General features: G+C 42.0%; 1 protein-coding gene across 5 annotated transcripts in view; it reads left to right on the forward strand.

Moving 5' to 3' along the window:
• The window catches only part of tmem121ab (transmembrane protein 121Ab), an 86,541-nt gene extending 61,620 nt beyond the window's left edge, over positions 1 to 24,921 (forward strand). For 3 of the 5 annotated variants that reach the window (XM_054748058.2, XM_054748059.2, XM_015947509.3), the window contains one exon: positions 22,061 to 24,921. In XM_054748058.2, coding sequence (XP_054604033.1) covers positions 22,862 to 23,806 — 945 coding nt within the window. In that variant the 5' untranslated portion in view covers positions 22,061 to 22,861 and the 3' untranslated portion in view covers positions 23,807 to 24,921. The remainder of the gene's footprint in view (positions 1 to 22,060) is intronic. The other 2 variants (XM_054748060.2, XM_015947510.3) reach the window with 2 other exon arrangements.
• Positions 24,922 to 27,082: the final 2,161 nt, after the last annotated feature.

A 27,082-nucleotide genomic window follows, 5' to 3' on the forward strand; every position in this document is an offset into this window, starting at 1 on the left:
CAGTAGGACCAATCAGAGCAATAAACAACAAGACGTATTCATCGGAAATCAGTCAACTTGGCTGTCTGCCATACACCATCCCCCTTTTTTTTAAATAAACATCTCAACAGCCTCCATCTTTTAATTTTTCAAAGAAAAGTCTAAATCGTCAAAAGCTATTTCAAACGAGCACAGTTGCTGACCCAACACCATTTTTGTTGTTTTGCTCCGTTTCATTTCTGCCATTGTCGCGATTTATTTTTTTAAATCTGCTATAATGGTGCTAAGCCTGCCTAATGTCTCTCTTTGACCAAAGTGCTGTGATTAGCCAGGCCTACACTTAGCCGAGCCAATGCTAGACCTGCTGAGGCTACAATAGAGCATGGGTAGACCGACCTCAAGAGCAAAACCTTTGCTACTTCTATGGTTGGTCTAGATATCTAGGCCAACTTTGAGTGGTTTATAAGACAAGAAAAGCAAACACAATTCACTTACAATGTACATGGAAAGTATTCATATATCTTCACTTATTCCACTGGACACAACTCGGTGAATGTCCTGCAGTGGCCCAGCCAGAGCCCAGAACTGAACTCCATTGAACATTTCTGGAGAGGTCTGAAAATGACTGTGCACCGACGCTTTCCATCCAACCTGATTGAGCTCGAGAGGTCCTGCAAAGTGGAATGGGCAAAACTGCCCAAAGATACATGTAGCAAGCTTGTGGCATCATATTCAAAACGACTTGAGGCTGTAAATGCTGCCAAAGGTGCATCAACCAAGTACTGAGTAAAGGCTGTGAATGCTTACGTTCATGTGACTTCTCAAGTTTTTTATTTTTAATATATTTGCAACAACTTCAAAGACACTTTTTTCACATTATTGTTATGGGGTGTTGTGTGTTGAATTTTATGGGCAAAATTAATTTAGTCCATTTTGGAATGAGGCTATAACATAAACAAAAAAAAGTGGAATAAGTGAAGCGCTATGAATACTTTCCGGATGCACTGTACCTATCTAGGGGTAACAAAAGGATTTAAAAAAGGCTAGCTACTACAAGAGCTCACAAAAGAATCCCAGACAAGCCCCTCATTCACATAATTCTCTGGTTTGGGTTGACCAAAGCCTGCCATGAAGATGATTGATTCTCAAGATCTCAGACAAATGTTCCTAGGTACCAAAAACAGCAGAAAAGGTCGTGCACAGCATATGGCTGCTCACCGAAACAGATTCCTACCTACCTAAGCTACATTGTTTACACAGCAGAAGACATTTAGGCAGACTTGACACGATGGAACAGGAGTGGGCGGCTGTTGTGAGTGGAAGATGGATGATGTTTTTGCACTGGCAGTGTCATCTTGTGCCTGCAGTCTCCTCGGGAGTCCAATCCATCATCAGCTCTTAATTTGGGGTCGCCAATCATAGCTTTGTCCCTGAACACTAGAAATCAGTTCAATTAACACAATCACACACCTTAGGAAAGCTGTGTATACCAACACTGACTGAATCCTGAGAAAATTATGTTTTGCTGTCATTTTATGATTTATATCACTGTGTACATGACCTATTTTTTTAGATAGTTGCTTTTGAGACCCCACAGAAACTTTGGCACTGACGTTATCATGACAAATAATGACTGGGTGGTTGCTAGATAAGCCTCTGGCTGTTTGTGCTTTTTGTTTTGATAAACTAAAGCTGTTGAAGAAACTTCATGACCTAATGCATCATTTTCCAATATCTGACAATAGACTATCTTTTTGCTTCTGCAAAGGTTGTTTTTGCCTAGTCCCTTCTGTTTTGCACATTTTAATTCTTAGCAGTTACTTAATAAATATGTCACATTTTAATTACTTATTCTAATGGCTTCCTTGCCTTGTTTACGGTTTATGAGTCACTGTTCAAAAAGCATGACATACCAGAAGTTTATTAGAGTGCCCCATCTGTTTGTTTGGCTCAACAGGGGCTGTTTACAAAATGCAACCTGATGTTCTTGTCACTGTTTGAAGCCTGTCTGAAGATCTATTCAATTAATGCATGCATCAAGTACAGCGGTTATATTTAGGCTCATCTCAGTGGTGCTTGTTGTACGTGACAAAGCTCATTCAGTGAAAAGACCTAAGTAGTGCTGTCGATCTAGCACACCGCAGCGCAATTAAATAAATAATTTACTGGCATCATTAGAGCAATAAATTATTGTTTCCATTCCATAAAGACACAGCAACCATGATAATCATTGTTATCTAATGCAACCTCATTAATTTAAGTGATAATAATAATAAAAATCAAATCTCTAACTGATGTAAAATATTGACAGAACTGCTTTGACAAACTGGCCGTATAGCTTTTGTTGTGACTGAGTATCTTGCAGAATTGGCTCCAGAGATCCAGCATTAACAAGCATGCCAGGTTTTGGATTTACCTGCCTGCTCTTTGGCTTTTGGCATGGATCGCCACTTTGCACAAAGTCCTGCTGCCTCCTGTAATAAAAACGTTAAGCCAATATGGATGGAAAGAACTGTCTAAAAGAAAGTGCATGCTGGCTTCCCTCCCACAAACAACTCTTGTTTGGAAATGTTTATTTTTGACTGAAAAGACGAATTTAAACCAGATGTTGAAAGGTTTAGGTTCTTTTTCTTTGAACTTCCAAGACTGGCATTTTTAGAAGGTCTTTGTTCTTCTGTCTTTTTAACTTAACCATGATTTCTCTTTCTTTAGGCATAAAGAAACTAGAAATTCTCCACTTTACATTTGAAAGACATTTTCGTGGACTGAAATCAAATACAATAAAAAGCTAGAATAGAATCTGCTGGAGAAAGCTAAAGTAGAACAGGTCATTTAAGATCAAGTTGTAGGGCAACATTTTTTGTCCAAAACAGCAACATAAATAACTATACACAGAGTTGTATTGCATAAGTCCACCTGATCAACACAAGCAGTTCTCTGGTGGCTTTAAGTCCCGCCCCATTCCTTAAAAACAAGTTGAAAACTAAAATTACACCATGGATTTATTTTCCCAGGTGTTGTTTTCAGTTGAGTCATGTTCTTCTTTTCTGCTGCATGTTCACATATTTACTTTCCTTATATATTATGCTATAATCAGTCATGTCAGGCCAAAATACCACCATGATTGTAAACGGGTGAGGAGGTTGGAGTTAGGTTCAACAATAAAGAAGATCCAAACTACGAAAAGAACTCAAGAAATCAAACAATGAAGAAAATCAGAGCATAAAAATGTTAAAAGAGAACTTAAATATAGTTTAAACAAATAATATGAGTGACTGGGCAGAAATCTAACACTGTGACAGAATTAGCAGAATCTAATGCAGCAACTTAAGAGCGACGGTGGCACAGGAGTTAAGTGCTCGCCCCCGTATTTGGAAGGCTGCAGGTTCGAGCCCCGCTCAGTCTGTCGCTGTCATTGTGTCCTTGGGCAAGACACTTAACCCACATTGCCTGCTGGTGGTGGTCGGAGGGACCGGTGGCGCCAGTGCTCGGCAGCCTCTCCTCTGTCAGTGCACCCCAGGGCAGCTGTAGCTACATTGTAGCTCATCCCCACCAGTGTGTGAATGTGTGTGTGAATGGGTGAATGACTGATTGTGTTGTAAAGCACCTTGAGGGGTTCCAGGACTCTAGAAGGTGCTATATCAAATACAGGCCATTTAATGCAGCAGCTTTAGTCACATTGGTTAGGATGAGTAACCATGGTAACAAGAAAGTTGCAGTCTCTGAACTTTCCAAAGTTGAAGTCAGAGTTGGAGATTTATCAGAAACTAGACGGAGCTCAGGGAAGAGGAAACTTAGATCACCTCCCGACTTGATTGTTATGTGAAATACGATCTTCATGGAAATTAAAATGTAGGAGCTCAGTGTGCCTGATGAGGTCACAGCTGGAGCATCTGGAACAGAGCTGTGTCGCCACTCGACTTTTGAACCATACGAGCAGAAAGACGCTCCAGTCAGAGCAGCGAGTGTGAAGGATTTCAGTGCTGGTAAACAACCAATGGTGTTGTCCCAGACACGCTACCATAAAGAAGCAGGTCTTCACCCTGAATTTTGAATTGTTTGGCTGCAAGATTTAGCTCAAATGATTTAAAGAGCTCAACCATTAGTGTGTTGGAGTGAATGTTTTCCCTTTCTATTCTCCAAAGAGAGCCATTACGATTCTTCTCTGCCGCATTTGCAACTTCGCAGATGTTTGTCAGCTGCTCCAAAAATACATTTGAATACTGTATGCAGTCAACTCTTCTGCCATTCCTTTACTGGGGAAAACGATCTTCTTGCATCCAACCTGCACAACTTATTGAGTGGCAACATGGGGGGGACTCATGGGGAATTGGTCACAGGAAGTTGAATAAACTCAGCTGAGTTCTGGTAGTGCCACAAAATGAGATGCACTCTCCAAGCTACATGGAGACTGCATCAATGCCATGACCAAGTGTGTGACAGACTGCATCAAATTCTGTTTGGGAAGCACAATCAACACACGGACTTTGAGGTTTTTTTCTTCCAATAACAAGCCCTAAAGGATCTGTTGAGAGAGGAGAGATGAGTGTCTTCAGGGAGGGAAAGGAGTGTGCAGAGAGCGATGAAAGAGAAAGAGGTCTACAGAAAAAAGCTGCAGTGCATCCTCCAAAATAGCATAAGGTCGAGGTGAATGCTTATATAGAGCCAGTGCACCTAATAACTATTTAGTCCCACATCATTAAAGACATCAAAACTTTTATTTAGCCACTAACTATTTTAGGCCTAAAACACTCTTAGTAAGTGTTATGAATGAATCATGAATATCAAAGGAAATTTTAGCTCCTTATCAGTATTCTTGACAAACCGTATCAGTAGCAAAGGATTTAGCTCCACTGGTTGGTTTAGCCATGATCCACTGTAGCTTCAGCAGGGCTGCCATTGGTTCAGCTAAGGTTAAAGGTATTGCAAAGGATCTTTTTCTACCGGGCGGATCATCTGAACAATTGGTCTGCAAACCTGTCAATCATTCTGGTGAAACTTTCACGCATGGCCGTCATCGTATGTGCTTGTTGCTGGGTAGTTTTCAAGTCCTGCACATGTGCAAAGTGGTTGGGCTCCTCACAGAAGCCGGTCACCGGTTTTCTGCTCGACAGGTTATCTACAGTTCAGCATGCTATTTGGAGAAATTTATTTCAGGTTACTGCTAGAAGAAGTTAGCTGCAAGGCTGTCTCATTTGCATTTTTTTCAAAACGTGGCAAGGGCGGTTCTTTCCTGAAATTCAGAAACATCCTCTGCCATACCTTTGAGCCGGAACAATCATGGCACTGTTTGTAGAGAAACGTTGAGCGGGCTTAGCACTAATAAAGCTGAGCTTTTTTTCTTTCTACAATGATAGCAGAGCTGCGACAGAGAAACACAACAAAGATGACGGCGGCTCAGGAATGGATGTCATTTGAAATTACTCATCTTTGAAATATGAGTAGATAGAGGTGCTTGTTCTACTTCTTCAGCATTGTACAGTGCACTGCCCAGTTGACTAAGTTCCATTGTTATGAATGCGTCCCATTCTTCGTTGCTCTGACTGGTCCTAGCGTTGTCCAATTGAGTGCAGACTTGTCTGAAAGACAACCGTAGAGTCCGTCTCTGCTGAGCTCTGTCTACAAGTGGAGGCTTGCCACAATGCTTCGTGATCGAGTTGGAGCCTTGTTTTATTTGATCAGCTGGCTGTGGCAGCCATTTTTAAATAGCTGAATGCTAAATGTAAATACGTTGAAGATGAACTGCATTTAAAGCTGTTATAACAAATCTGGTCACACATGGTCACCGAACACTCACCGTTGTAATGTCCAGCTAAACCCTAACCCTAACGTTAAGCTTAAAAGCAACAATCTTTACCCCCACAACGCCTTTTCCCTTTGGTATCTTCCCTAAGATGCTTTTGCTGGAACCGGAAACCTGAATTGCAGATGAAACGAGATAGTGCTAAACAACAGTTGACCTTTTCTATGTCCAAACACTTTTCATTGTCCGTGACATCAAATGGTGTGTTTCTTTTTGGGACTCCGGTAGTTTGTCCTAAAGTTTTAGTGGTAGCAGCCGGCTGGTTCTCCTTCTCTGATATTATTGAGTGAAGAATCTCTCACACCTATGTTCTGTCGCTGAATACATGAATGTGTTATGAGGGGAGGACCCTGGGAAATGCAGAAGTTTGGCGAGACTGACAACCACACTGGTCCAACAGTTGCTTTCGTTACGAAACTTGTTATTGGTAGAGGTTGTAAACAAATGTGAGAGAACCACTTTTTACATTTGTTTTATCTTCACAATATATTTGTAGTTATACAATGTTAGAATGTTGTTAAGAGGCATGAAAATAATGCCAATTTTTTTTCCTAAATTTGTTCTTGTAGTTTTAAGATGTTTTGTAGAGATGTTTAACTATCAAGTATCAGATGAGTGTAACATTCATGCAATTATTCACTAACTGGAGCAGCTGAATACATCGATCTCTATTGTTAACTTACTTTCTATGGTTTTCTGTCAGCCAAGTCAGAGGATAGAAACACTTTATGTGATTAAAAAACATTAACTATAAGCAGGAATCGTTATTTTATTTGTAACTCTGCTTGATTGAAGATTAAATGTTTAACTTTCATGTAAAAAAGGTGCCACATTAGTTTTAAAATCACCTTGTGAATCCTGGCCACGTGTTCCTATAAGGGTTTCAAAAATAATAAAAGGCACATACTAGTATCACACTTAGAATAAATTATGATGGATTTAATTCTTATGTTAATTAATAGTATGCCCATTGTTGTTCAGCATTGTTGTCTATGCAGTAGGTGCTGTGTTGAGTTTTCGTATCAGATTAAGGGTGTGGGTCTTGTTTTGATTTAAATTAAGTTGTAGTGCATTGTCCAGTTCTTTTCCATTAAAGGAGGGTAAAGTCTGTGATTGAACCAGGTGTTTTAGGAGTTATTGTACCCGAGAGTCAGAGTCTACATCAGGGTTTTTCAATTCCGGGCCTAGAGGGCCGGTATCCAGCACGCTTTAGTGGTTTCTCTAGTCCAGCACACTAGATTCAGTGGTTGAATCATCTGTGCAGCAACTCATCAGGCTCTGCAGAAGCCTGTTAATCACCTGCTGATTCAAATCAGGTGTGCTGAAGTAGGGTTAAAACCAAAACGTGCTGGATGCCGGCCCTCAAGACCCAGAATTGAATAACCCTTGTCAGACATAACGTCTGTTAGCAAATCAGCATCTACTAAACCTAGAGAATTATACCAACGAACAGTTTTTTTTTACAGTTCCTGAGTGGAATACTTTTCTTTTGGTCTTTTCATTACTAAGCAGGTTTAATTTCTGGCAAATAAACAAATCTTGCCTCTGGACACAGTTTCAAGTTTTGGCAGCACTCTATCAAACGCTTGTTTTCCATGCAGGCTTCATATAAAACAACAGAGTCCAACAGCTCGAGCTAAACTAAATGATTTTAGTTCCAAAAAGTTATCATCTGTAAAACGAAGTTTATGTCTCACTGTTTCCCAGTGTGCTTCCCAGAAGGAGCTTTCAAGATTAAATGAGAAAATAAGCGAGCTGCTGAAAGTGGTGTTTTAGCTTATTTTTCCACACTCCTCAAAAATTTCTCAGCTCCTAGTATTGAAATCTGGTTCAGCACTTTCCGATTTAACCCCTAGCTCATTAGCAGTTCTTCAAATCCTCCCTGAACCACATCTCTTTAGCTTTTTATTCAATCACAAGGAAAAGCAGCACTTGCGGTCTTGTCTAACTCCCTCTTTTTCCACCGCCACCCTCTCATCTTCCTGCTCCTTTTCTCCAGTTGTTTTTTCTCCCTCTGAGAATACTGCATGAAGGTGACTAGTTCTCACCCTTTTATCTACAAGTGCACATCTGTTTCATGCTAAGTAGTTGCAACAGCAGGATTAGGAAGTGTTTAACTAAGACAGAAAAAAAAGCAAGATAACTTTTCAGTGGTTCTCCGGATTCTTAGCTCTTAGATTTCAATCGTGCTACATTATTGCAAAGTGGAAAAGCACTAAATACTGAATGGGATCTATGAGGTTTTGATGTCTTTGGGAAGTCGTTCTGCCCTCAAGTGGGAAGAAGGCAAACAGAAAGAAAGGGAAGCATGACAGGAATGAGGTATGGATGCTACCTCCCTTAGGGCTGCCAGATTAGAAATGGTGGCAGTGAACACAGGAGACGTTGCAAAGCACAGCTAAAGAGTTGGCTTAGAAAAATAAAAAGGAGGAAAAATAAGGAGCAGGGGATGGGTTACTGACAAAAAGATTCAACAGATCTCCTTATAAACCACTGGGTTTTTAAAACGGCCTTTTTTGTGGTTGATTTTGTGGTTCATCTCCCCAATTGCCATTAGCGATAACAATATGATCACACGGACTATCAATATTAAACTCTTACATTGTTACACATGAGAATTAAAAGCTACAGGAGTGTGTAATAGTGTGTTAGCATGGTACAGCTCTAACGCCACACCACAGATGATTGTGTGTGTGTGTGTGTGTGTGTGTGTGTGTGTGTGTGTGTGTGTGTGTGTGTGTGTGTGTGTGTGTGTGTGTGTGTGTGTGTGTGTGTGTGTGTGTGTGTGTGTGTGTGTGTGTGTGCACGCGCTGTGGAAGATGGGGGCAATGGTAATCACTGCAGTACTTGATCCACTTTTGTGGCCTTCAATTTCAGAAATTAAAGGTGCATCCAACAAACACTGGAAGGGACAATCCAATTATCAGTGTGAGAGGTAGTTAAAGACTTCAAGGTGCCTTTTTACCACATAGGGAACGGAAGAAAAAGAAAAACTTAATCAGGAACTGCTCTGTTTTCATTTTATTTAGGGAAATAAAGTAGCACAGAATGAGTTGGTATATTTTGCAAACTGTGTACTTGAAGAAAACAAGACGTTATTGCTTTGGAGATGATTACAGTTTTTTTATTGTTATGAAATCAATGATTGAATTGAATGCAAAAGGTTGTTTTAATGTTGACACTGAAAACCTATTTTTTAATGAATATTTCAGATTACCGTATTTTCCGGACTATAAGCCGCTACTTTTTCCCCACTCTTTGAACCATGCGGCTAATAATGAGGTGCGGCTTTACTGAAGATTTTCCTTCGCCTGCTGGGGGCGCTTTAGCAGAAAGTGAAACAGGTGGAAGTCAAAAGTGGAAATGGAAGAAAGTACTCATTTTAATTTAGCACATGCAAACAGCTGGCATGACGAAGAATCTTTTTCAAATCCATACCCCCCTCACCAGGGTAACTACACGTATGAGCTCATATGTTGTTGCATTTAAGTTGAAGGCCATCGATCTGGCAGTAAAGGAGGGAAACAGTGCTGCCGCATGTAAGCTTGGCATGAATGAATCCATGGTTCGGCGCTGGAGACGGCAGCGGGAAGAACTCATTCAAGCCAGCTTCACCCGGGGATGATGACAGCAACACGCACAGCGACACAGACATCGCCACAGAAAAGGTATGTGATGAAGCTCTTCTGAGGCTGTTCAACTCCGACACTGAAGAAGAGGACTTTAATGGCTTTAGTGCGCAAGAGGAAGATGAGAGTGAATGACTTTTTCTGGTAGGCAAGTGTGTTTTATTTACTAACCAGGCGTGTTTTGTGTGCAGTTTTTATTTTCTAATCATCCAGGGCTTATTAATGCTGTGTCAGCGCTGTTCTTTTCTTCTAAACATGCAAATTACCGGTAATAACGTGTCAGTTCTGTTTTTATTTTATAACCATCCAGAAATATGAATGCTATCAGTGCTATTTTCTTTTCTTAAGCCCCATTCTCATCTGTACCGGGTCGGCCCGGGCCGGGTAGCCCCAGTCGGCCCCAGCCTGGCCCGGTTGATTCCACACATCCTTGTCTTAAGCCCATGTGGGCTGATTCTACCCACCAATCAGAGGCTTGCTCTAATGGAAGGTGTGAATGGGCTGATTCTACCCACCAATCAGAGGCTTGCTCTAATGGAAGGTGTGAATGGGCTGATTCTACCCACCAATCAGAGGCTTGCTCTAATGGAAGGTGTGAATTTCTTGTCAGCAGTGGGTGTGTTGGCCCTGGTCGGCCTGAAGCAGTACCCCTCGGGAAGAGGGCCGAGAATGAGCCTTGGTTGGCCCGGGAAAATTCCAGGCCACCCAGATATGTAAACAACCTACGCTACCCGGCCCGGGCCGACCCGGTACAGGTGGGAATGGGGCTTAAACTTGCAGGCACGTTCACCCGTGTTTAAAATTCGTTTTGTTGAATTAAAACAACAACGAAAAACCTCCGTGTAGCGTCTTTCTGTCTAATTATCTAATGTTATGGCCGTACATGCGCTGTGCGCCGGACACCTGCATGTGGCTGCTGCGCCGCAGCTTGTATTTGAGTGCGGCGTGTGTGTGTAGAAAACCTTTTTTTTTTTGTTGGTGCGGCTTATATTGAGGTGCGCATTTTATTGTCCGGAAAATAGGTATAATGGTTCACTCTGAGCTTTCCATGCAGGCTGAACATGAAAATAGTCTCCTACACCTATCTCCTGCATTAGCCTCTGATAGGAAGTGTGAGAGATTGGCATCACACTGTCATTTAACATTCATGGACTCACCCATGTTGACTCACGACGGGGAAGGCTGTTGATGTTTTAAACGTCCAGCAAACCACAGAGAATGTTCCAACTAAGCTAACCATTAGCATTAGCCACTCCATCACACAACAAAACTTCCCCAGGCTTGTGTAATTTGTGGAGATAAAATATCAACGTTGCAGTTCAAACTGAGTCAGTGATAGAGTTGCAATGCTTTTATCCAATCCAAGGTGAGATGTCCAAATATCAGGAAATACGACTCAAAACCTGACATTATATTATATTTTATATATATATATATAGCTTATATAAGAGCAGTGTGTAGCATTACTACATCAAATTTATTGTATATTGTATATTATATGTATTGTATATTATAGTAATGTATGTGGTCTAAATGTGTTCTACAGTGTGTTAGGACTGTCGTGTTCCTGTAATGTAGAACAGTCACGGGTGTTTGTCTTCCTACAAATGCTCAGAAAAATACAAATTAAGTTAAGACATAATATATAATATAATATATAATATTATTCAATAATTACCACAAATCGCCAGGGGAAATGTGATTATTTTAAATTTTTGTGATGTGTCCCACCATACGCCGTACGGCACTGGAATGTTTGGAACTGAGAGCTCCATGAAACACGTGACCGCGAGTCGGTGAGTTCAAAGAGTGTCGTAACTATCTCTTTCTACAGCTCTGACAGAACCCTGCCCTCCTCTCCCAATGATTGGACAGGAATTCGAGAAACGTTATTGGTAGCTAAGACTCGTGCTCTCATTGGTTCCACCCAAGTTCCTCCCACTGACGCTAGAATCGAGACAAAAAGATCCGTAACTGTAGATTTAGGTTTGTACCTGTAGAATGAAATGTGTGTTTTGAGAGTTTTGATTTCAAACTTGTACATTGATTTTTTCAATTTGGAAGCCTGCTAGTTACAAAACGAAAGTTTCATGTTTCTGAATGAATGTTTGATGTTACAAAATGAGTAGTAAATGTACAAAATAAAAGTTTGATTTTACAAAATAAAAAATACATGTACAAAATACAATGTTTCTGTTACAAAACAAGAAATATAAGTACGAATTGAGAAATACAAGTTAGAAAACTAAAGTTACAAGTTACGAATCCAAAGTTACATGTAATGAAACATGTTCGAAGTTACAAAACTTGGTACAAGTTACGTTGAATATTGTCCCAATCCTAGCTCCATAGTGCAACATGTGAAATGATTTTCTTGCATGATTCAAAGTGCAAATGATTGTGAAAACTTCTTGGCTCACTTCTCTGTTAAATGCAGTTTTCCTCACCTTAAACGGCTCCTTCTGCCTCTCTCTCAATCTATCAGTCGTCTCTCTCCATTTTATTTATCATCCTCAAAGCCATGTTCTTTATCTTTGGTGAACAGGTGACTCTAAACCTGAGGAAATGGCTCTATTATGCAGGTGAAACATCCTCTGGAATCCAGAAAATAAGCCCTGTATCTTCCCCTTCTAACATTAAGACTGACAACCACCACTGTACTAGCAAAAAACAGCCACAGACACATAAAATAAGTTACACTTTTCATTAAAGCAGAGTTTTTGAGACATACTTTTAATGTCATATCCTGTGCGTATAAGTTAGACAACTAGTCATCTTCACCCCACGTTTCAGTGACTAAATACTGGGTGGGATGCCATTTGGCTGCTCTTCACTTTGATGATGACTTTCTGTGGCATGATGCCTTTGATCCTCTCTGCAGCTTTGTGAATAAAGAATGCACTATGATTGATGCTGCACACATTATGGCCATTTGAGAGCTGGCAGGGGAGAAAAAGACACGTCTGTCATGCTGAAAGCTCCTTGTCTCTGCTGCTGAGGGCCAGGTTGCAGGAAAACACTATTGTGCTGTTTTCAGCATCTAAACTTATACGAGGGCTTTTATGGGAGACTGAACTGCATCGTGGATTTCTAGTCTTCCTTTGTTATTAGCAGCATGTATCGGTCCAGATACGATAGATCTCAGTCTTCGGTTTAAAGATATTCTCCTGAACTTTGCAGATATGTGCTCTCTGTCGCCCTCTCAAGGCTTGCTGCATAACGCCACTGTTGTAAAATCAAAGCTGTATGTCGTGCATCAGAGGCATGTTTCTAATGCATTGATAAGCAGAGGAGCAGACAAACATACAACGTGTTGATGGTACTATTCAAACGTGGTACCGTAACTTCCCTAAGTACTACGTTCAGCCAGTCATATAGTGTGACATCATCAGCAGGAGCAGGGCCCCGAGCCAATCTGGCAGTCCAAGCAGATCCGTTACCTACAGCGGCCATAGCCGTTTACTGTGCTGGTTGCTAATATAAAGGTTAGCAGTTAGCTTTGTCAGATCACAGACCATAAAAACACAAGAAAAAGAAAATGAAGATTTTTATATTTTTTATTTGCATCACTGCAGAGCCTGGAAGGAAAAGTAAGAGAATAATGTTTTGGAGACAAAGCAAAGAGCTAAAACCAGAGTGAACATTCGTGTGGCCTACACTCATTTGAGATAGCTGAAGGATGGATCTGGCTTTGATGCTACTGGACTTGTAAGTAATATCATTTTCAGTATCAGTTGGCTCCTACTAGCATTAGCTCGTTGTTAGAGATAGCTACAGCAGGCTGCGGCAGTGTTATTCATGATGGTTGTAATTCCGCTTTCATCCAGTAGGAGGCTGAAGCGGGTAAATGTGTTGCATTCATGTGTTAAGGAAATGCAACAGGTACATAAAAGATAACACGCACATTCGACAGTGGAAGTGGGGGAATTTGAGTATTCCTTTTTTTTTTTTATTCAAGCAGGTTTGTTCCGAGTCCAAGTGGAGGACATAAGCCATGTTTCATCATGAATTTGGGAATCTGAAGCCATTATACTTCTCCATGTTGTAATCAGTGCTGGATATAGCCCATCACCATGTGGTAGGACGTTTCAGGTCTTTGAAAGATGGGGTAAGAACTAGCGATGTCACGTTCCGATATTGATATCAGATATCGGCCCAAAAACACTATCGGATTATATCATAGTGCCTCACAAATCTCCAATATTAGCAGTACGTTCTGCTTTAAATTCCAGCAAATCTATCCAGATCCAGATCCAGGATGCCAAGTCCACTGTGATCATAACAATGAGTGCTGGCAAAGTAGCAAGGAACAACGATGGCCATGTGGCTATATTTTTCGTTAGAGTTCGAAAAAGACAGTTTGGCTCAGTGCAACACTTGTCATGCACAAGTTTCCCGTGGTAGAACAGAAAGATAATACGTCCAACCTCATCGGGCATTTGAAGCAGGATCCACGTTGCATGAGGATTTTCTCAGTGTGTGAAATTTAAACTTTAGACACTCAACTTGTAGCAGTTGGTCAGTTTTTTCCTTATGTCCCTAACCTCAGCTGTTCGCATTTATGCAACCAAAGGTTAATAAAAAATTAGTCCGCTTTTTATACTTACTCTTGCTGGCTTTTTTCTGTTTGAGTATTACAACTTGATCAAGCCTTTTATACATTCCACATGATAAAATAGGTTAAGGTATGTATGATTTGTGCTGATATCATGTCGGATTATATCGGTATCTGTCAATACTGAAGGCTGCTTACCGGTATCGTATCGAAAGTGAAAAAAGTTGTATCGGGACATCCCTAGTAAGAATGTCACAGAGTACTGTAAAAAATCCCTCACTTGAGTTGATTATAAAGTTTCAGGGAGCTGTCAAGCACACACACACACACACACACACACACACGATATGGGTTAATTTTCTGTGTTTGTAGCATTTGTTTGGCTGAGCAGAGCTGTACTCTGTGTACTGGGGAAACTCAAAGCAATCTGCCACCTCTTCCAAAATCAGCCAAGCAGAGACTGTACAGTAACACAAAGGAGGGTGAGAAACACCTGCTGGGATGATGAGGATGGCCGGAAGCCAAGACGACATATGGTTCCCATTCCCGGCCTAATGAAGACAACCCGACATAAATATTTTACAAAACGACCCTCTCCGGAGACCGGCGCGTCCCGCTTCAGTGTTACGAACACCGAAGTAAACACGGGAGCATTCTTGGGATTTTGAGGCAAGAGGATGCAGAGAAAAATAGACTTACAGTGCCGTGCATAACAATACAACTACCTAAAAGCATAAACCTCACATTCTCCTTTGAAGCCTGCAGGTAAAAGAGCACATTTCGACCTCAGAAGCAGGATGAAATGATTCTGTTGCTGTAAACAAGCACAAACTCACAACCCTCACAAGGCATGGAACGCTTCAGAACACATGAGTGTTAAAAGAAAAGCCTCGTGGGGATGAAAGAATCCTAGATTTGTAGATTCCACACCTGTGTCAGAAAATACAAACATCAATCTAGTGAGCACACAGGTAATTAAGCAAAGTCAGTGCATGAAAGGAAATGGCTTTCACGCCCGCGTTCTAAAACAGCACCTTAGATAACTTTAATTTGATTTTCTTTTCAACAATCCTGAGCCGAATTACTGTACTTCCAGGTTGACTGACTGTTTCCACGTTTGGTACCAGTCAACACGCTTCACATGCTGGTAGAACCAATTTGAAACACAAAGCAGGAACGCAGCAGTAGTGAAATTTACAGCCAACCTTCAGCCCTCGCTGTGATCCGTGTGGAGGCCTGTGGTCATTCGGGGAGGCTGGATGTTAAAATAACTCCCAAACAAAGAAGCTCAGGCTGTTGGCAAAGATAATAGCCTGGACCTCAGACACAATAAAAGCTTCTCTCTGTGAGGGAACGTCGTCCTGCCGGTTCACAGCCCTCTGCATTGCCTTTTTATAGCCTAGCATAATTAATACGTTGTAGCTGAAGTCTGTAAGGAGAGCTTAAACTCAAGGCCCTCTTGCTCCTACCAGAAAGGAAAGCCGAGCAAAGATGTGAAATACTGCTTGTCACAGATGTCCAATCTCATATCAGCGGACATTTCTTTCCAATTTCTTCCTTTCCTGGTTCTGTGTTAACATCCTCAGCCTTGAGCTGCACATTAAACTGTGAACGTCTGCCGTCATGTCAAAGAAGACAAAGACAGAAAATATTAATAACCTTCTAATCTCTGATCTAATCTCTTGCTTCACACCACATTACACCACTGGGATCCATCCTTCCCAGCAGAAATCATAATTCCTGCGATGTCCCAAGCATCCATTTTAGCCCTCTCATATTAACAGCTGTAATCTATTCAACGGGGGAAGAATCTCAAAGTCCTTTTTGGTAATTAATGCCAAATTGGTGGTGATGTGATGTACTGTATATGTGAGAGTGGTTCTCCTTATAGCGTGTTAATTATCCACAGAATTCCAGTAATCAGTCAATTAATCCCCATTTTATGAATTTAATCTCCTACTTGGGTGCTGTTTTACATAATGGGTTTTAAACAATCCTATCCAAACTTGGGTTGCAAATTAGACTATCTAATGACACTCTCCTCCAAATTTGGGACACTTCCTCCTTTGTGCAATAAATAAATAATTGCAAGGCACGACGTGTCCTCTTAAAAATATGTGCATCGCATTCAAAGAGCCTACATTTGCTTTTGGATTTGATACGGCAGGTTTTGTTTTTGGAAAACAAACTCATGTTTATTCATCAAACACTTAACAAATGCCCAGTTAGTCATGATGGGATGGAATGAGAAGTCTCTGAAGAACAAAAACAAACACGGCGGTGAAAGCAGTTCAACAATGCAGGTCTGGATTCTGGAATGCCACAACGAAGCCAATCAATACCACTAAAAGGCAATTCTCGAAAACCCATGATGGGTTCAAATCACCCTTTGACCTTCACTAATTGAAAACGTTTTGATGAACTCTTTAAATTTGTGCCATTTGTTTGGAGTCTTTGTGCAACTTTCGGATTATTCCCTCATCATTTACATGTGGGTTTAAGGTAGGGCTATTCAATTCTGGGCCTCGTGGGCCACTATCCAGCATGTTTTAGTGGTTTCTGTGCTCCAACACACTTGATTCAGTGGTTGAATCACCTGTGCAGCAGCTCATCAAGCTCTGCAGAAGCCTGTTAATTACCAACTAATTGAAATCAGGTGTGTTGAAGCAGGGTTAAAACCAAAACATGCTGGATACCAGACCTCCGGGCCCAGAATTGAATAGCCCTGATTTAAGTTTAGTAAGGAAACAGTTTTAAAGAAAAGCTGAAAAATTAATGTAATTTTCTACGACTTCTACATTAATTTTCCTGTCATTACTATTAAAAGGTGTGGAACACTGAAACCCCATTTTTTAATGATTATTTCTGATTATAATCAGTCACGTTGCGTTTTTCTGCAGGCTGAACATGAAAAGGATCTCCTACACCTACCTCCTGCATTAGCTTCTGACAGAAAATAGACAGTTAAACTCTAGGATTAGAAAATCCTGACAGATCTACATCACACTGTCTCTTAATATTCATGATTCACCCATCTTGACTCACGACGGGGAAGGCTGTTAATACTCCAAAACCGGCTGTGATTATGGCTCAATTTTTACTTCCTGGAAATTGTGCACTAGTATATCTATTAAAAAATGAATGTGGAATTCCTTTTTTCCCCTTTTTATTATTTGTATTTTACTAAAAAGATTAACTAAGTTACAAAAACAGAAAATTAAAATTGTATTTTTTCATTCTGCTATTAAAATGCTCCCACTTTCCCACAAAGTAGTTTCCTGAATCCCTCTATGCTATATGTGGTTATAGAGGAGCTGTCTGTGTGTGCGGTCTTTATTGACTGCTTGGCTGAATCCGCTGCCACGAGCAGCAACAGTAATCATTGTTGTCTGCAGTGGCTGCATGAATTTCAGCAGGCTAACTCACTCCTGAAGGTCAACTCAAACAGCTTCCTCGGTAAATTCCAGTTCCCAGCCTTTCTAACAAGTCCATGAAAGTGGTCAGTGTTTTCACCTGGGACCTGCAGTTCATCAGTGACGTTTCTAAATTGCAAACTTAAGTTGTGTTGGTTTGAACAAAATTCAAATCAATGGAGTCTTGTGGAGTAGTAGAGTGGAGCTACATTTTCTGCAAGGCAGGGTTCATCGAGGTTACACGGGACTGGCCAAGTAAAAAACTCGTAATATCAGTGTTTGTTTCGCTTTAGCTGAGAGAGAATTAAAATTGTGCTAAATAATGCAATTTGTGCAATAATAATTCCAGAAAGCCTTTTCTTTTAAAAAGTGTATTTTCTTTTTTTTTCTTCTCTTTTTTATTTCATTCAAAATAAAAACAAATAAAACATATAAACAATAAAAAACACATAACAAAAAATCAAATTTGAATGAAAAGGAGCAGAATGAAGAAAAACATCTTATAATTTCTGCCCCCTTTTCCAGAAGACATAATCAATTTATCTACAATTTCCATTTGACAGACACACATACAGATTCATTTTAAACTTTTTCCTGTTCTTAATTCCAGTGCGATCATGATCATTGATTAAATTTACATTTTCATAATTATTTAGTACACTCAATTTGGTACATTTTTTGAATATATTAAATGACAGAGTTTTTTAATTTCCCTTTTAAGGTTATTCCATAATTTAACACCATGTACAGATATATTCCACTCCTTAATTTTAGTTCTAAATCTAGGTTTTGTAAGCACATCAGTTTCTTTCAGCATGTAATTACTAGATCTCTTTTCAAATATCCCCTGATTGTTTGTTGGCAGAGTACCAAAATTGGCTTTATACATGGTTTGTAAGATTTTCCAGTCTTTTAAATCATGAAATTTCCGTAATTTATATTTAATAAACAATGGGTTTGATGGATCTCTACAGCCACTATAATTGGTGATTCTCAGAGCTCTTCTCTGTAAAATAAATAAGGGTTGTGTTTAGTTTTTGTATGTTGCTCCCCAGATTTCTACACAATAAGTCAAGTATGGAACAATCAGTGAATTGTACATTGCCAACAAACCAGAATTAGTCAGTAAAAACTTGACTCTATGTAATACTCCTAAGGATTTGGCAATGTTACCTTTTATGTAACTAAGTCGCCTGCTTAGAAGTTCTCCAGACTTTCTGAAGGCATATGACCTTTCAAACTTCTGATGCCTTGTCGCATTTCTATCCATTTTTTGTACCTTATGACAGCATATTCTGTGATTTGTGCTTCAAAATAAGAGAAGTAGACCAGTGAGTGAGAAAAGAATAGGTGTCAAGTCAAAGTGGAGCTGATGGAAAGGCTTTTGAATTCCTCTGAAACAAGATTCCTAAAGAACTTTCATGGAAGTGATGATTTCTAGAAGCCCAAAAGCTAAGACCATTCAACGCAGTGTGGTATTGTCATGCATAAATGGCATACTGGCCATTCCAGGAACCGGTTTAGGCTGAAATGTAGATCTGTTCTTTGGTATTTAGGATTTAAATCCGTCTTTACGTTGTGCAGGTGTGACAGGAGCAGATTGGAGCCTTTCTAAGGTTTATGGGTAAAGCTGATTAGGATGTTTTTATGGAAATAAAAACCTAGAATCAAATTTAAAAGCATTTTAAATCATATGTGGTTTATTTGTCCCAGTAAAACATGTAGCTTTAATAGCAAGTCGAGATTGTTTTATTATTTTTCATTGGCATTGTTGGTTGTAAAAAAAAGTCACTCTCTGACTTTACCTTTATTAGGAAAAAAAGAATAATTTTATTTCTCTACTCATGCAACATTATCCTATAAACCTTTTTTTACTGCTGTTGATTTAAAATGGATATTTTTATGGAATTCTGTGGTTATTCACAGGTGCAAACATCACGGGTGGCTGAAACAGGAAGTTTATGGCGTTTTTGCTGAAATATCACTGTGATGCAAAGCAGTGCATCTAACTTTAAAACCGAGGTCCACGTATGATGTCTGGGTGTTCACGTTGACTGGCGTTCCTCTGTGATACAGAGAGTTTGTGATGAGCGTGTGCACTTTTACTGCTGGGGTGGTGCAGAGCGTCGTGGGAAACACATTAATGCAGAAAAAGCAACGGGAACATCGACATGAGGAAAATAGTACACATACGTTATTTGAGTCAGGCATGCATACCTGCGTACCAGTTATGTGCACCCTGTTTACAAAATGATGTCTGTATAAAAGCTTGAATTTAGAAGACTGGGGCTTAATATTTTTGTTAAAATTAAACATTCTTTAAAAGCTGTATCCGTTTTTTTCGTCTCCCGACCATACGACTGAATTTAGTTGTTTTAGCAACAATTGCATTTAGAGGTAGCAGTTCCATTAATTTTGAAGGGGTAGCACCTTGTGAGAGCGCATGTCATGATGTATGCGCGTTCACACGGAGGCCCTGTTCTTCTTCAGTTAGCCGCTAGATAAGCTAAGCTAGCAGCTGTACATTTGAAGACAAATCCTGACAGCAATTCATGCCTGGTTCTCTGCTTCCGACCCGGGCCGCTGCTCCTCGTGGTTCTGGATACATAGGGATCCTAAGTCTCCACCCTTTCCGGTCAGCTCATGGGAAGAACAAAAAATTGAATGCAAGTCAACAGGACTAAAAACGCTATTTTCTAACCCGCTTTGCCTAAGACCCTGGTTCGCACGTGTTGTACTGCAATTTAAATCAAAAGTAATGATGGATGTTTCGACCACGCCAGTCACGTACTTTGAGATTTATCAGCTTGTAAAAGTTTGTAATTAGCACGACTACACACCAGAAATCGGCACGTCGCATATGTGACATCACCACATCATCTCCTCTTCCCTAACGAAGCTGCTACTTACCAAATGACCAGATTTATGGTGGATCTTTCCTCCTGTGGGAAGTTTGCTGAACTTACAGCCATTTTCCCTCAGTTTTCTCCATGTCTGGTTCGATGACGTGACTTTCGTGAAGCGCATTTGTAGTCCTGGACTTATTTTCACACAAAACCTAAAATATCATTCCCCCGTTCCAAAATATGCGCGTTTTTGGTATCAAAATGCGTCTTTACAATTCCCGGACATCATATGTGAAATCCATGGTAAAAAAGAAGCGGAATTAGAAAATAGCGTTTTAAGCCCCGTTAGCTTGCATTCAGTTTTTTGTTCTTCCGGGGACCCGTGGTCCAGAAGTAGATGGACGTGACTTAGGCTCCCTATTTGAGTGCTCAAAATCCGCCCTAAATGCTAATAATTTCAGCCTGGGTCTCTGTGTCTGTGAGAGCGTCCTCCTGGTGCTGCCCAGTCATCCAACACAGGCCGCCTGAACTGCTGCACACCATGTCTGGCACTTAGCTCCAGGACTATAAATATTTAGAGAACCAGGGCGGGGAGCGGGAAAACCTCTGAGGGGAATCCGATTTTGGCTCACTGTCCTTGAGATAGCTTTTTGCGATCGCCCATCATATTTCCCCATCATCTGCATCTCCTTCCAACCCTCTTCAAATCCTTGCTGCCACATGCTTCAACAAACACATCAGCTGGACTCTAAGCAGGTCAACAGAGAAACACAAAAAAAGCTAATTCATAAACTTAAAGCTGTTTTTAAGTATCTTGGGGTCTTGTTCTTGAGTCAGGGAGAGATGGAGTGCGAGATCGACAGGCGGATTGGTGCTGCATCTGCAGCGATGCAGGCGTTGTACTGGGCTGTCGTGGTGAAGAGAGAGCTGAGTCGGAAGGTGAAGCTCCACATCAAAAGCAGCCTGTTGAGGCGGTTCAGGCGTCTGGTTAGGATGCCTTCTGGAGGTTTTCTGGGCACATCCAACAGGGAGGAGACCCAAAGGAAGAGCCAGGACACGCTGGAGGGACTATGTTTCTCGGCTGACCTGGGAGCGACTCGGGATTCTCCCTGAGGAGCTGGTCTAAGTGTCTGGGCCGCTCTGCTTAGGCTGCTGCCCCTGCGACCCGACCCCCGATCAGCAGATGAAAGTGGACGGATGAAAACCGTTTTTCCTCAATATTCAAGAGAAGAACTGAAACGCTGATAAGCAAAACATGTTGTTTGTCTTTTCTGCAACAGGATACACCTGTATACCCCCCCCCCCCCCCCCCCCCCCGAGCAAGCAGCAATCGTGTTTTATATTCAGTTTGGAAACTGCCCAAGACTGACTAAAAATATGTGCAGGAAATGAACACATGGCTGCCGTTTATCTCATTTTACTGCCAAGCAAGGCTGAAAAAATAGAATGCTAGTGTGGAGTATTTAGCTACTCTATGAGACTTCAAAATTGGCTTCTACAGACTCTTGTAATAAGTCCTCTATTAATTTGAGCGCTAGAATTAAACTGCAGTGCATTACACCGGATATATTAACCGTGGGAGCGTCCTGATGTCACATGACATATCAGACAATGGAGAGGTAATGACACCCTGAAGCAGTGTTACGTCTGCAGTATGTTCTGTCCCATCAATAGTGAAACGGGCCACGTTTGAGCTGAGCTGACACGTTACTTTGCTTCTCATATATGGGCCGTTGGCAGGGAAACAGTGTTTTATCGCCCAGTAGTGCTGACAGGTTTCTTTCTCCCTTTTTTCCTCCTCCCTTCTCTTCCCCATTTATTTCTCCACCCTTTAGGTTGTGCAGAGGCAGGCACGTGGCAAGCGGAAGAGGGGAAGGATGGATCTTCAGCCCGGAGCTAGAGCCTCCCCCCGGGGAAGCCGGCATGAGATGCGAGGCCTCACGGGCCGCTGACCTGCTGTCTCCTTGATTTATGGCGGCTGGGGATCTCTGGCCGCTGCAGACTCCTCTCCCTTCTCTTCTCTGCCTTCCCTCCGCACACACTGCAGTTCCACGAGGAGCCACACACACTGCAGGAGTATCCGAAGAGGGATTTCTTGCACACGCAGAGCTGCAGCGCACACATATGCCTGTATCCACTTCTACCTTGTCTCATCCAAAAATAAACATCCCCACAAACATTCCTACACTGCGGCACTGTATCCCGCCATCCTACCACTACTGAATTAGAGCAAGCCTCCTCTCAGAGCATCCCTCCTTTGGAGTGTTTGTGGATTACAATCAGTCATGGTGTGTTGGGTGTAGAGCCCTCGGAGTCGCTGCCACTAACAGGAGAGCCTGGATCAATGGAAGTGCGCTGAATGACGAGATCATGCCCCTGTTTTCACGTAGCCTGAGAGAAGTCAGCAGCCAGCTCTTCTCCATCCCACATCCTCTGCAGTAACCGCCCTCTGTGGACTACTGAGACGGTGACTGAAAGTGTATTTTTAATATCAAAGTTGCACATTAATTTTGTCAGAACGCCTTAAACCTCCTTTTGTTCCCAGCTACGTTTAAGGATCAGTGCGATTCTGATTTATTTTGTTTTGGCTTTTTGAAGTTGTACCCTGAGAGTGAGAGCCAACCGGTGCCCTCGCCATGGTGTTGCCACCCCCAGACAAACGCCACGTGTGCCTGACCACCATCGTCATCATGACCAGCATGGCCTTCATGGACGCCTACCTGGTGGAGCAGAACCAGGGTCCCAGGAAGATCGGTGTGTGCATCATAGTCCTGGTGGGCGACGTTTGCTTCCTCATCGTGTTGCGCTATGTGGCGGTGTGGGTCGGCGCCGAGGTGCGCACCGCTCGCCGAGGCTACGCCATGATCCTGTGGTTTCTGTACATCTTTGTTCTGGAGATCAAACTTTACTTTGTTTTCCAGAATTGCAAAGCTGACAGGAAGAGTTTGGAGACGGTGGCACGGAAGGCTTTGACGTTACTCTTGTCTGTGTGTGTGCCGGGTTTGTATCTGGTCCTGGTGGCTCTGGACAGTATGGAATATGTGAGAACTTTTCGGAAGAAAGAGGACATGAGGAGTCGTTTGTTCTGGGTGGCTCTGGACCTGCTAGACCTTCTGGATATCCAAGCTAACCTGTGGGAGCCCCAGCGGACAGGACTCCCCATCTGGGCCGAAGGCCTGATGTTCTTCTACTGCTACATCCTTCTGCTCATCCTGCCCTGCGTGTCGCTCAGCGAGATCAGCATGCAGGGAGAGCACATGTCGCCTCAGAAGATGATGCTGTACCCGGTTCTCAGCCTGGTCACCATAAACGTGGTCACCATCCTCATACGTGGCGTGAACATGGTCCTGTTTCAGGACAGTCGCGTTTCCACCATCTTTGTTGGCAAGAACGTGGTGGCCATCGCTACGAAGGCGTCCACCTTTTTAGAGTACCGCAGGCAGGTGAAGGAGTTCCCCCACCCGCAGAATGCCATGGCGCTTGAGCTGCAGCAGAACTCTGTGACCCACACACAGACGCTACCCAACACCACCAGTTTGCCACATGAACCTTCACCAGCGCAGGACGTTATAGACACATGACTGCCAGTGCCAGACTCTAGCACCATTAGAGACTGACTGGGAGCTCCAGCAGAGGAGACTGGAACTAAGACGTCAGCTGCATGACAGGATGTTCCTTAGCTCCTAGTCAAGCTCACATAAACCGCTGTGGAACCACAAGAGATTTTTAGCATCACCTGCCTGTCAGAAAATCCTGTAAACCTACATGTGACTGAGTGCAGACTTCCAGCGCAAACATGTTTTTTAATTGTGCTATGGTGTTTTTAATTGTTTCACGTTTTGAAATGTTACAACTTTATTGAGAAACCATCTCCAAAAAGTGCTGCCTTGTGACATTCTGTTGTGTAAAACGGACAGCTGGTTTCCCGTCAGTGAGTAGCTTGTGTTTTACTTTATTTTATTTTAAAACATCATGTTTTTTGGGGTTTTCTGTAGCAATTCCATTGAGTTCCAGCAGGAAAGAACGTCCCGCTCAGAGTGGAGCACCGATGGAGAGGAGGAGTAGAGAGCGACACAAGTCGGTCATGATGCGCTCTCTGGGTCGTGCACGAGCGAGGCTTTAATGTTTTGTTCTGCTGAGAGAGGAGCTCCGTGGAAGCTGCCATCCTGGTCAGAGGGAAGCATTACAATCACTGGAGGAAAGCAGCAGTGCACAGCACTATACCATACACTGCATTTATCCTTGCAAGTGTTTCAGGGCGTGTGTGTAAATGTGTGTGTGCGCGTACGTGCGTGTGGGGACGCAAATCTGCTGAGTGTGTGTGCTTGAATGCATTTGGAGGTTCGGGTTGTTTACAGTTGTTATGGAACAGAATCAAAAGAGCGATGGATGTTATCATTTTTGATGGAATAAAAAAATTGTGGATATTATGAAAAATAGAAAATGACGGCTTAAGGACGATTTGTTTTCTGTACTGTACATTCCGCCAAAAGTATTTTATGCCTTGAGGTGCAAGACGGCAGAGCTCAGAGGGTGCCTCTGAGATATTGGCAAGAAAAAATAAATGATCACGTAGAAATAAAAAAGTTACAAATTTCTGTTCATTATTATTATTGTTATTATTATTATTATAGTATGTGCACTCTTTACATGTTGGAGGAGGATGGTGTTTTAATAAAAGTATAAATAAAAAGTATATTATTGACAAGATGGTCTCCTTCATACCACTTTGTTTTGGGTTTTTTTTTGTAACCATGCGGAGAACCTTCTGTTCTTTTGTACCTACAAGCAGCCTTCATCTAATAGCTTGATTACACCGTGGGGTTCAGGACAGGATGGAGCGGGGTCCAACAATGGTCCGCAAAACCGACCTGGACCATGCCATTGATGGCAGTTTGGTAGCCCGCTTCTGCAGAAGGTCCATGTCTTTGTGGAGCAGTACGGTTAGGGCGGAGCGACGACACAGTCCACTGATTGGACAGAAATATGTCACTACTTCCAACAAGCAAAACAAACCCCGGAGTTCCCTCGTTTGTATTTTCATTAGCTGTACACAGATGTGAGAAAATGCCAGCAAGCAGCAGCATGGTTTGGTCAGCTTCAGAGCTCCAAACATCTCTCACCATCGGCGGCGATAGCCACATTCAGGACGAGCTACGCGGATCTGAAGTTTCTCAGAGGATGGCGGCTGAAGGATTTGAGTGGAAGTTGGAACAGTGTCGGGCCAAGCTGACAAAACTAAATACCCAATGTAGGAAAGTTAAGAGTGGAAATGGGAGAAATACATGGAGGTGGTAAGAAGCGCTAGACGCTATTTATGACCACAGATCGGAAAACCGATAACAGGTCTAGACTCAGCAACCGTGAGTCACGTGTGGAGCCTGCTGCTCTGCAGACCATTCACTGCAACACAAATATACTGAACAGTTGCACTAATTACTCATGAAATTGTTCCTGACACATGATGTCACCTGCCAAGTGAGAGTCCAAACTGTGATTGAAACACTCTCCTGAAATTGCAGACCCATACCGGTCCGCGCCAGCCCACGAAGACCTGCCCCGCCCCAAACCCTGCAGTGAAAGCAAGCAAATCATCACTGATCAGTTCTTTATGAAGGTTTCCACCTAGAGCATGAATATTTAGACAGAACAGCCTTTTCTTGGTTTTCCTGTAGCACTCCTTTTCCTGTCCCTGAGGCTGCCACATTTAGAAAACCCAAAGACCAGATTGGGATAAAAATGCATGAACCATTTCTCGGTTTCTCCCTTTTGTCCCAGTTCTCATTATCGCCTTCCTACTAGCTTTGTTATTCCGTTAACACTAATCTTCTCTGGACTGAATTGGTATCAAATATATAACTTTTTCTTTTTTCCTTGCAGGGAATGTCGCCTTTCATGCCTCCATGGAGGATTGTAATGACAAACCTGAGTGTTGTTCAAGGAAACATGGAGGCAGGAAGCACATATGAGGAAAAGTCACTTCACTCTCATCAGAGGAACTAACTGCTACTATCAGCGCCATTTGAACTCTGAATGGTTCAACTCAAAAATGAAAAATATCAGGATACATAAATTATTCATGCATACTTAAAGGTGCGTTATTTGTCCTTGGAAAAAGCCATTCTAGCAAGCTAATAAAAAAATAATAAACATCAAAGGTCTGACCCTTTTCTTCATGCTCCCACCTGGAGTCACAGAATCTGATGGCTGCAGAAAATGGTACAACACCGGCTTGCAACACACACACAAGCAGACACGCAGCTCTATTGGGTTAGTGTTAATGTTCACATTTTTAGAACCAACTTCGAACCAAACCTAACTTCCTCCCAGCCCCACACCTCGTCCCTGTATGCTAGCATGTTTAGCGTGTAGTTTTTAGCTTTCTTGGTTTATTCTTAACTTCAAAATAATCAGCAGCTCAGCACTACCAAAAATCTATGGAAACCCCACCACCAACGTTAACGTCCAGAACACGCCATCCTCTCTGCCTGCTCACTGCAACACACCTGCACACACACACTCAATCTCACGTTAGTGGCAGGGTTGAGACTTAGCTGGGTTCTGAGACTATATCACCTAACCTAACTCCTTAAATGAGATTTAAGGACACTCTGCCCGTGACACTGGGCAGCTAAGCTGGCTTCACTTTCTGTTCGGCTGCTCTGCCAAGAAAGCACGTTTGGTGCACAAAGGGTGTTAAGTTTTGTTGTGCATAGGGTTGGGCAGCATTTGAATTTGAACGATTCCGATTCCAATTCCTCATTTTGATTCCGATTCTTTCAAGAGGCAGGATCCAAAAGCATTACATGTTTTAAATAAACCAGCTAACCACACATCTTACTTGATAAAATTATCTG

The sequence above is a fragment of the Nothobranchius furzeri genome, chromosome 2 (genome assembly GCF_043380555.1).
Source record: "Nothobranchius furzeri strain GRZ-AD chromosome 2, NfurGRZ-RIMD1, whole genome shotgun sequence".
NCBI lineage: Eukaryota > Metazoa > Chordata > Actinopteri > Cyprinodontiformes > Nothobranchiidae > Nothobranchius > Nothobranchius furzeri.